Source organism: Cebus imitator, unplaced genomic scaffold (assembly GCF_001604975.1).
Source record: "Cebus imitator isolate Cc_AM_T3 unplaced genomic scaffold, Cebus_imitator-1.0 Scaffold1, whole genome shotgun sequence".
NCBI classification, from domain to species: domain Eukaryota; kingdom Metazoa; phylum Chordata; class Mammalia; order Primates; family Cebidae; genus Cebus; species Cebus imitator.
The window spans coordinates 15,478,279-15,490,043 of NW_016107316.1; the positions used below are offsets into that span (position 1 = coordinate 15,478,279).

At 40.0% G+C, this 11,765-nt stretch overlaps 1 protein-coding gene across 1 annotated transcript in view; it reads left to right on the forward strand.

Moving 5' to 3' along the window:
- The first annotated feature begins 4,174 nt into the window (after positions 1–4,174).
- UBXN2A (UBX domain protein 2A) overlaps positions 4,175–11,765 on the forward strand; it is a 13,893-nt gene continuing 6,302 nt past the window's right edge. The window contains exons 1-3 of the mRNA XM_017524693.1: positions 4,175–4,180; positions 4,252–4,416; positions 8,450–8,556. Of these exons, the coding sequence (XP_017380182.1) occupies positions 4,175–4,180; positions 4,252–4,416; positions 8,450–8,556 (278 nt within the window). The remainder of the gene's footprint in view (positions 4,181–4,251; positions 4,417–8,449; positions 8,557–11,765) is intronic.

Sequence of the window (11,765 nt, forward strand, 5' to 3'; positions counted from 1 at the left end):
TTTTTTTGTAGAGACAGGATTTCACCATGTTGCCCAGGATGGTCTCCAATTCCTGGGCTCAAGCAATTCTCCCCACCTTGGTCTCTCAAATTTCTGGGATTACCAGCATGAGCCATTGCACCTGGCTGTAGCCATTTTCTATTGTAACTATTTCTTACTGTACATCTCCACTCTACTCTGCTCTTACTATACATCACCACTCTACTCCACTCCACTCTACTCTGAACCTCTTATAAACATAGAGTTTCTTTTTTTTTTTTCCATTCTTTGTCCCTCTAGAGAACATAAACTGTTTCTTACTCATCTTCATATCTCCCTGCCACCTAGCACGTAGTAGATACTCAATAAATGTTTGATTAATTTGAATTTACATGATGAAGTTTAATAGATTTTACACATCAAATAAATAACATAAAGGAATAAAACATCAGCTACTTTTAATGCTCAGCTTTATTGGCTGTGTATTTTGTAATTACTAATGGAGCACCAACTACCATCTGAATAGAAGAAACAGTTAAATACCAGAAAACATAAAACGGTTATAATGATATTACTATCTAATATGTGAGAGTGTACTGTATGCCAGTATGTATACTGATACTTACTATATACCACGTATAGGCTTTTATATATATTTTCATTTAATCTTCATAACAACCATGTGAAGTAAGTGGTGGTATCTGTATTTCACAAATAAGCAAACCAAATCACATAGAAGTTAAGTTTCTTACCCATTGTCAGCGTGACTAAATGAAGGCACCTAAATACAAATAGCAAAGCCTGGACTTTTAGACAATATGCTATACTGCTATTTGACTATGCTAATTAAAGGGAGGGGAAAATCACTAGTGTTATAAGAAACCATCTTAGGGCGTGACTATTTCTGTGTAGGAGGTATCATGTCATTGCTTTGGAAAAGGCGTAATTAATACTTTGTGATAATGTGGAGTGTTTTAAGAGTGTATACAGAGAATATACCGAATTTAAAGCACCGCTTGAGTATCAGCATTTTAGTAACAATATAGTGATGGCCTTTTTTTTTTTTTTTTTTTTTAAAGAGAAGTTCTCCAGGCCGGGTGCGGTGGCTCACGCCTGTAATCCCAACACTTTGTTAGGCCCAGGTGGGCGGATCAACTGAGGTCAGGGGTTCAAGACCAGCCTGACCAAAAAGTAGAAACCCCTTCTCTACTAAAAATGCAGAAAATTAGCTGGGCATGGTGGTGCATGCCTGTAATCCCAGCTACTCGGGAGGCTGAAGCAGGGGAATCACTTGAACCCAGGAGGCGGAGGTTGCAGTGAGCTGAGATCATGCCATTGTACTCCAGCCAGGCAACAAGAGTGAAACTGTCTTAAAAAAAACAGAGACAAGATCTCATTATATTTCCCAGGCAAGAATGCAGTGGTTAGTCACAGGCTCAGTCAGAGCGCACTACAGCCTCAAAGTCCTGGCCTCAAGTGATCCTCCTCAAGTGACTACAGACATGTACCACCATACCAAGGCTCAGTGATAGCTATTTTCTATGACAGTCTAGCATAGTGATTAAGAGCAGAGGCATTGGTAGCTTGAGTTTAGTTCCTAGCAGTGCCTCCTAATAGCTTTGTGATCTCTGGCAAATTAAGCTTTTTAGGGTCATTGTGGGGACTGAATGAGTTGGCACATGTAAGGTACTTCGTTCTTTATAAGATGTCATGGTTAGGATCACAGACTTGGGAGACAGATTAGCAGCATAGTTTAACAGTCTCTAGCTTATATTTCCTGGCACAGTATAAGAGGTATAAAAATATGATATTATTTATAGAATTTGAGAAATCCTAGGCTGGACACTGTGGCTCTTGCCTGTAATCCCAGCACTTTGGGAGGCTGAGGCGGGTGGATCACTTGAGGTCAGGAGTTCAAGACCAGCCTGGCCAATATGGTGAAACCCTACCTCTAAAAAAATTAGCCAGGCATGGTGGCCTGTGCCTGTAATCTCAGCTACTTGGGTGGCTGAGGCAGGAGAATTGCTTGAACCCAAGAGGTGGAGGTTGCAGTGAGCCAAGATTGCGCCATTTCACTCCAGCCTGGGCGACAAAAATGAAACTCTGTCTCAAAAAAAAAAGAGGTTGGGCGCCGTGGCTCACCCTTGTAATCCCAGCACTTTGGGAGGCCATGGCAGGCGGATCGCAAGGTCAAGAGATCGAGGCCATCCTGGCCAACATGGTAAAACCCCATCTCTACTAAAAATATAAAAATTAGCTGGGCGTTGTGGCATGTGCCAGTAGTCCCAGCTACTCCGGAGGCTGAGGCAGGAGAATTGCTTGAACTCAAGAGGCAGAGGTTGCAGTCAGCTGAGATCATGCCACAGCACTCTAGCCTAGACAACAGAGTGAAACTCCATCTCAAAAAAAAATGAAAAAAAGAATTTGAAAAATCTTATTTCTGTACTTTTATAAATTTTTCTGCATGACTTCAAAAGAGATCAGTCAGAAACCATCTTTTCTAACAAACAGAATCTTAGATAATATTTCTTATACAAAAAAATAAAAATACAAAATTAAAACCAGTGAAGTATTAAACTACTATAGGCTGGATGCAGTGGCTCACACCTGTAATCCCAGCATTTTGGGAAACAGACACAGGAGGATTGTTTGAACCCAGGAGTTTGAGATAAGCCTGGACAGCATAGTGAGACCCTCTTTCTCCAAAACATTTTTAAAAATAAGCCAGCTATGGCAATGTGCACCTGTAGAACCAGCTACTTTGGGGAGAACCACTTGAACCAGGAGGTTGAGGCTGCAGTGAGCTGTGATCATGCCACTGCACTCTAGCCTGGGTGACAGAATGAGACTCTGTCTCAAAAATAAATAAATAAATAAATAAACCACTATAAATGAAGTCTTCAGTGGGAAATATTCTGAAGTGTGCAAAGGAGCAAAAATGCAATTGTTCCTGGTACATTATCCCCTTTAGTTTTAAGAGTGTTTTCTGTTACCAAAAAATGCATAGTAGCCTCTTTTAAAGCCATTTTGAGGCCTTTAAAAATAACACATTTTTGGCCAGGAGCAATGGCTCACACCTGTCATCCCAGCACTTTGGGAGGCCAGGACAGGCAGATCACTGGAGCCCAGGAGCTTGAGACCAGCCTGAGCAACATGGTTAAAGTCCATCTCTACAAAAAATTAGCTGGGCATGGTGGTACAAGCCTGCAGTCCCAGCTACTTGGGGGACTGAAGTGAGAAGATTGCTTGAGTACTGGAGGTTGAGACTGCAATGAGCTGAAATTGAGCCACTGCACTCCAGCCTGGGCGACAAAGACTTTGTTTCTAAAAAAATAAAACAAAGCCACAACACATTTTTTAATCCAGACCAGTGGTTTTTAACCTGGAGAGATGTTTCCCCTACCACATTTGGCAATGTGTAGAGATGTTTTTGGTTGTTATAACAACTGGGGGTTAGGGATGGGGCAGAGATGTGCATCCTACTTGTTGTATCTCATGGTTAGAGACCAGGATACTGTTAAACATTCTGCAGCAGTGTTCCCTAACTTTTTTGGCACCAGGGACTGGTTTTGTGGAAAACAGTTTTTCCATGGACCTGTGCGGGGAGAAAGGGAGATGGTTTCGGGATGATTCAAGCACATTACATTTATTTGAACTTTATTTCTATTATTATTACATTATAATGTATAATGAACTAATTATACAACTCACTATAATGTAGAATTAGTGGGAGTCCTGAGCTTGTTTTCCTGCAACTAGATGGTCTCATCTGGGGGTGATGGTAGACAGTGACAGATCATGAAGCATTAGAGTTTCATAAGGAGCATGCAACCTAGATCCTTTGCATGCTCAGTTCACAGGTTAATGCTCCTTGAGAATCTAATGCCACCACTGATCTGACAATAGGCAGAGCTCAGGTGGTAATTCAAGCAATGGGGAGCGACAGTAAATACAGATGAAGCTTTGCTTGCTTGCCCATCACTCATCTCCTGCTGTGCGACCCGTTCCTAACAGGCCATGGGCCTATGGGTTAGGAATCCCAATCTCCAATGCACAGGATACCTCATTCAGCAAAGCATTATTTATTTCTAAATGTTAATAGAGCTGAGGTTGAGAAAACCCTGCTCTGGACTAAAAAGGGGCTAATGACTTCCCCAAGATTATATTAACTTAGAAAAGGGCCTGAACTACAGACATGCAGGTAACATCTAAGTTCAATGTCCCCTAACTAGAACAAAATAAGTAAATTTTTAGAGACCTAATAGTTAATAGTGCCTATTTTTCTTTATCTTGTTTAGGGTTTGTGAAGCAGGATCTGATAATCAACCTCTTGGTAATAATCAACAATCAAATTGTGAATATTTTGTTGATAGCCTTTTTGAGGAAGCTCAGAAGGTTGGTTCCAAACGCTTGTCTTCCACTGAACAGAAGAAACAGGTAAATAAATGTCCATTACTTTTTTTTTCCTTCCAGTGTTTCTCAATATATGGAACTTTTAGAGAGTCCCTAAGGTCAAATTGTTTTGTTTGTTTGAGATGAGGTCTTGCTCTGTCACCCCAACTGAAGTGCAGTGGCTTAGTCTTGGCCCACTGCAACCTCAACCTCCTGGGTTCAAGTAGTCCTCCTGCTTCAGCCTTCCTGGGTAGCTTGGACCTCAGGCATATATCACCATGCCCAGCTAATTTTTTTTATTCTTTTGTAGAGATGGGGTCCTGCTTTGTTGCCCAGGCTGCTCTTGAACTTCTGGGCTCAAATAGTTCTCCTGCCTTGGTCTCCCAAAGTGCTGGGATTATAGGTGTAAAGCCAAAACTGTTTTCATGATATATATTATTTCCCTTTTTTACTATGTTCACAAGATAGGCACACCTATAATCCCAGCACTTGAGGAGGCTGAGGCAGGAGGATCACTTGAGCCCAGGAGTTGAAAACCAGCCTGGGCAACAAAGCAAGACTCCATCTCTACAAACAAATAAAAAAATTAACTGGGTGTGATGGCATGTACCTGTTTCCCAGCTTCTTGGGAGGTTGAGGCAGGAGGACTTCCTGAGCTCAGGAGGTTGAGGCTACATTGAGCCATGACCACATCACTGCACTTCAGCCTGGGTGACAGAGTAAAACCCTGACTCAAAAAATAAGATAAGATAAAATAATATAAAAAAATAAAACAGCTGGGCACAGTAGCTATAATCCCAGCACTTTGGGAGGCCGAGGCAGGCAGATCACGAGGTCAAGAAATCGAGACCATCCTGGCCAAATGGTGAAACCCCGTCTCTACTAAAAATACAAAAATTAGTCTGGTATGGTGGCACGTGCCTGTAGTCCTCGCTACCTACTTGGGAAGCTGAGGCAGGAGAACCTATTGAACCCAGAAGGTGGAGGTTGCAGTAAACCAAGATCATGCCATTGCACTCCAGCCTGGTGGGAGAGCAAGACTCTGTCTCAAAAAACTAAAAATAAAACAAAAAATTGTATTTAGTTTGCACTGATATTGCAAAAGCAGTTGTGGGTAAAACTACAACACCTTAGCAAGAATCAAGGCAGTGGCAACAAACTGCTAGCAGTTACACATTGAGCATCCTAAATCCACCAAATCCAAAAATCCAGAATGCTTCAAAATCCAGAATTTTTTGAGAACTGACACGATGCTCAAAGGAGATGCTCATTGGGGCATTTCAGATTTCGAATTTTTTAATTTGGAAAGCTCAACCAGCAAATATTTCAGAATCTGAAACTTCTGGTCCCAGGCATTTCATATAAGGAATATTCAACATGTACTTTATTCTTTGCTTATACTTACAAGGGGAAAGAAAACTAATTTTAATTAAGAATGTCATTAATGAAGCAGTAGAATTTGTAAATTTTATATCTCAAACCTTGAATACATATCTTAATATTCTGTGTGACAAAATGTGAAGTATGCATAAAGTATTTCTACAATATACAGAAATGTCTCAAGGAAAAGTGCAGTTATTTGAGATCAACAAACTATATATATTTTTTTGAGACAGAGTCTTGCTGTGTCACCAGTCTGGAGTGCAATGGGGTGATCTCAACTCACTGCAGGCTCCACCTCCCGGGTTCAAGCGATTCTCCTGCCTCAGCCTCCTGAGTAGTTGGGACTCAGGCACACACCACCATGCCCAGCTAATTTTTGTATTTTTAGTAGAGACAGGGTTTCACCATGTTGCTCAGGTTGGTCTCTATCTCCTGACCTTGTGATCCGCCTGCCTCGGCCTCCCAAAGTGCTGGGATTACAGGTGTGAGCCACCACCCAGCCAACTGTCTACTTTTTCATGGCATATTGCTTCTGCAAGAAAGAATGGTTTACATACGGACTATGGTTATTCCAACTTCCATATTTGGTAGATATTTTCTAATAATGAATGAAGTGAGCCTGGCACTTCAAGGAAAACAACTTATAGTAACTGTTGAAAATGATAAAATTTTATTTAACAACTTTTTAAGTGAAAATAAGACTTAGAAAATTGCCACCATAGGCCAGGCTTGGTGTTTCACACCTATAATCCTACCACTTTGGGAGGTCAAAGTGAGTGGATCACTTGAAGCCAGGAGTTCAAGGCCAGCCTGGCCAACGTGGCAAAATCCTTTCTCTACTGAAAAATACAAAAATTAGTTGGGCTTGGTGGTGTACATGTGTGATCTCAGTTACTCAGGAGGCTAAGGTATGAGAATCGCTTGACCCTGGTGGCTGGAGGTTGCAGTGAGCCAAGATCGTGCCATTGCATGCTAGCCTGGGCAACAGAGTAAGACTGTCTTAAAAAAAGAAAAGAAAAAGAAAGCCACCGTACCTGACAACTTCTCAAAACGTAAGGAATTTCCTAGTGAGATTAGTATCATTTTAATAAATATAAATTTTGTTACATAATGAAATAAATGTGTCAGCCGTTGGAAGATCTGCATAATTAAGAAAATCAGTATTTTCCAAATGACCAATATATGATGTAATAAAGTGATGCATGAGTAAAAGAGCCAAAGTATCACATATTTAATGTAACAAGTATATGAAAAGATGATTGGTAAGTTTTAGATTCCACATTCAGATACTCAACTAACTTTTGAGATACTATTACTACTTAATAAATTTTGATTAAGTATCAAAGAAGAATATCCTGGGAAGGCTATTAAAATACTTCTTTTTCTAACTACATGTGTGTATGACGTTTGGTTTTTTTAAAAAAACATTTCAATCAAAATAACATGTCACAGCAGGCTGAGAGCAGTACCAATTATGAGACCCCAGCTGATTTTTTGACATGAGACATTAAAAGTATTTGTGAAAAATCCCTTCACTCTAATTTGCTTTTTAAGTTAATTTAAAATTTTATCAAAGTTTAAGTCATAAAAACTTAAAGTCTATTTGTTGTGAAAGGCTTATGTTGAAAAATGACTACTTGGCCCTAGCATCTACTTTTTTTTTAGTGGGGAGGAGTTGGAGTCTCACTCTGTCACTAGGCTGGAGTGCAGTGACGTGATCTCAGCTCGCTGCAACCTCTGCCTCCCGGGTTCAAGCGATTCTCCTGCCTCAGTCTCCCCAGTAGCTGAGACTACAGGCGCGTGCCACCATGTCCAGCTAATTTTTTGTATTTTTAGTAGAGACAGGGTTTTACTGTGTTAGCCAGGATGGTCTTGATCTCCTGACCTTGTGATCTGCCCACCTCGACCTCCCAAAGTGCTGGGATTACAGGCGTAAGCCACTGCATTCAGCCCACCAGTTAAATTTTTTCTAAGGCATGACTGTGGTGAAACCCTTCTTCCTTCTTCAGTGGACTGGTTGTCTGGTAGGGGAGCTCTACTGCTGTTGCTCTGGAGTCTGTGATCCTGAGTATTCTCCTCTGTCCTGGTTACTCAATTCTCTGCCTCTCCTAACATCCCTCCCCTCTTACATTTTGATTTTTATGAAGCTAGTTATATTAGTCCATTTATACACTGCTGATAAAGACCATACCTGAGACTGGGAAGAAAAGGAGGTTTAATTTGACTTATAGTTCCACATGGCTGGGGAGGTCTCATAATCATGGCACCAGCAAGAGAAAATGAGCAAGAAGCAAAAGTGGAAACTCCTGACAAACCCATCATGAGATTTATTCACTATCAACAGAATAGCATGGGAAAGACCAGCCCCCATGATTCAAGAACCTCCCCCTGGGTCCTTCCCACAACAGGTCGGAATTTTGGGAGATACAATTCAGCTTGAGATTTTGGTGGGGACACCACCAAACCATATCAATAATTTTAATTTTTGGTAGAAACTGGGTCTAACTATGTTGCCAGGGCTGGTCTCAAACTCCTATGCTCAAGCAATCCTCTTGCCTTGGCCTCCTGAAATGCTGGGATTGCGGGAGTGAACCACTCCACCCGGCCTGAATAGTGATAGAAGAAATTTTCAAAGGACTTTCAATCCTACTACATTTTATTAACATGATGCATTTTGTTTCCTACTGTTTTGCAGGTAGATGTAAATATAAAATTATGGAAAAACGGATTCACCGTCAATGATGATTTCAGAAGTTACTCCGATGGTGCAAGTCAACAGTTTTTAAATTCCATCAAAAAGGGGTGAGTAGCTAGGTGTGGTAGCTCAAGCCTGTAATCCCAAAACTTTGGCAGGCTGTGGCAAGAGGATTGCTTGAGCTCAGGAGTTCAACACCAGCATGGGTAACATAGTAAGACCTTATATCTACTTAAAAAAAAAAAAATTACCCAGGCAGCCCAGCTACTCAAGATTGCTTACACCTGGGAGATCAAGGCTACAGTGAGCCATGATTGCACCACTCCAGCCTGGGCAACAGCACGAGGCCCTGTCTCCATCAATAAATAAGGAGATGGGGTGAATAATCTTTGTAATAGGAAGATATTTTAGGCATGTTTTTTGTCAAAGAATTCATTTTAATGTTCACACACCCCTACACATTCACAGATAATACTTTTTCTTTTGTAAGTTCACATTTTTATAAGATTAATTTTCTTAAGAGAACCAGAACTACAGTGTTTTTCCTTTTTGAGATAGTCTCTCTCTGTCGCCCAGTCTGGAATACAATGGCATGATCTCGGCTCACTGCAACCTCCACCTTCTGCAGTCAAATGATTCTCATGCCTCAGCCTCTCGAGTAGCTGAGATGATGGGTGTGCGCCACCATGCCCATCTAATTTTTGTATTTTTATTAAAGAACAGGGTTTCACTATGTTGGCCTGGCTGGTCTTGAACTCCTAACCTCAAGTGATCTGCCCACCTCAGCCTTCCAAAGTGCTGGGATTATAAGCATGAGCCACCGCGCCCCGCCAACAACTATAATTTTGAAGAAAGTTTAGGAACTTGAATTCTTATCAACCCACATCTTACTTAAACTAATTTACTTTACTAAGTATTTTTTAATGCCACTTCTTCTTTATTATTTAATATTTATGTTTAAATATCTGTAGAGTCTTTTAAATGGTCACGTTAAAAGCCTCTCTTACCCTACTTCAGCTTGGGAGGCTGTGTGATTCATGAATTAAAATTTTAAAGGAAAAAAACTGTAATGTTTACTGTATATTTATGAATTTAAGTATTATACATGCTTGATCTAGAAATTGTTTTTAAGTATTAAGAATTTGAAAATCACCTAGGCGCAGTGGCTCATGCCTGTATTCCCAGCACTTTGGGAGGCCGAAGTTGGTAGGATCACCTGAGGTTAGGAGTTTAAGACCAGCCTGGCCAACATAGTGAAACGCTGTGTCTGTTAAAACATACAAAAATTAGGTGGGTGTGGTAGCAGGTGCCTGTAATTCCAGCTACTTGGGAGGCTGAGGAAGGGAGAATTGCTTGAACCCAGGAGGTAGAGGTTGCAGTGAGTCAAGATGGTGCCACTGTACTCCAGCCTGGGCGACAGAGAGAGAGTCCATCTAAAAAAAAAAAAAGAACTGGAAAATCACTTATAATGTAACCACTCAGAAGTAACTACTATTAACATTTTTGATGAATTTCATTCTATCATTTTCTGTCCATAGATTCATATATATGATGTATACAGTTATTTTTTAAACAATTTTAAATTCATCATACAAAATATTTGAATATATCTGAGTGATATTTTATCACAACCGTGCTCCATAATTTTTATATATACTTAATTGTTCTTGGCAACATAGTGTTTTTTGTTTTTATGTATTTTTAATTCTGGATGTTGCTCTGTCACCCAGGCTGGAGTGCAGCGGCACAGTCATAGCTCACTGCAACTCCAAACTCCCCATCTCAAGTGGTCCTCTCACCTTGGCCTCCCAAAAAGCTGGAACTATGGGAGTGCACCATCATGCCCAGCTATTTTTTAAAAATGTTTAGTAGCAATGAGGTCTTGCTGTGTTACCCAGGTTGGTCTCAAAACTCCTGAGCTCAAGCAGTCCTTCTGCCTTGGCCTGCCAAAGTGCTGGGATTACCAGCATGAGCCACCATGCCCAGCTAAGTATTTAAAATTCTACCACTATGAAAAATATTTTGACTATTTTTTATATTTATGTAAAAAAAAGCTTTGTTTATATATAATTAACCTTTGTTTATATATAATTATATATAAAAACCAAAGAGATGAATAATAAAATGCATCCCTTCGAAGTATACAGTTAAGTATTTTTTAATGTTTACAGAGTTTTACAATCATCAGCACAATCTAATTTCAGAATATCATTATCACCCCCAAAAACCAAGTATATTGCTGAAAGAAAAAAAAAATCAGATACTAGAAATCACTCTTCATTTTCCTCTTCACTACAGCCCTGATATAACCATGAATCCACTTTCTGTCTATCTCTATGGATTTCTGTATCTATGTATTTGCCTGTTCTACACATTGCATATAAATGGAATCCTACAATATGTGTCCTATTATATCTGATTTCTTTCCTTTAGCATAAAGTTTTCAAGGTTTATTTATGTTGTAGCTTGTATCTGTTCTTCTTCTTTTTTTTTTTTTTTTTTTTCCCGGAGACAGAGTGTTAAGCTCTGTCACCCAGGCTGGAGTGCAGCGGTGCAATCTTGGCTCACTGCAACCTCCACCTCCCAGGTTCAAGCGATTCTCCTGCCTTAGCCTCCTGAGTAGCTGGGATTACAGGCGTGCACCATTATGCCCAACTAATTTTTGTATTTTTAGTAGAGACGGGGTTTCACCATGTTGGTCAGGTTGGTCTCAAACTCCTGACCTCGTGATCTGCCCACCTTGGCCTCCCAAAGTGCTGGAATTACAGGCATGAACCACTACACCCAGCCCTTGTTCTTCATTCTTATTTCCATTGTATGGATATAGCACATTTTGTTTATTCATTTATCAGTGATTAGTCATTTGGATCATTTCCACATTTTGGGCTATTATGAATAAGCTACTGTGAACATTTATCTACAAGTTTTTGTGTGGTCATATGTTTTCATTTCTCTCAGGTATAAATCTAGAAGTGGAATTGTTAACTCTTATGTTAACTTTATGAAGAACTGCCCAAATGTATTCCAAAGTGGCTATACCATTTAACATTCCTACTAGCTCTGTATGAGGGTTCCAGTTTTTCCACATCCTAACGCATGTTGGTTTCTTTTTTAAAATTATAGCCATTTTAGTTGTTGTGAAGGGGTATGTCATTCTGGTTTTGACTTATATTTCTCGAATGACCAGTGATGTTGAGTGTCTTTTCATGTACTTATTGGCCATTTGTGCATCCTCTTTAAAGAAATGTCTGTTCAAATCCTCTGTCCAGTATTTTCTTTGCCTTTTTTTTTTTTTTTTTTTTTTTTTTTTTTTTTT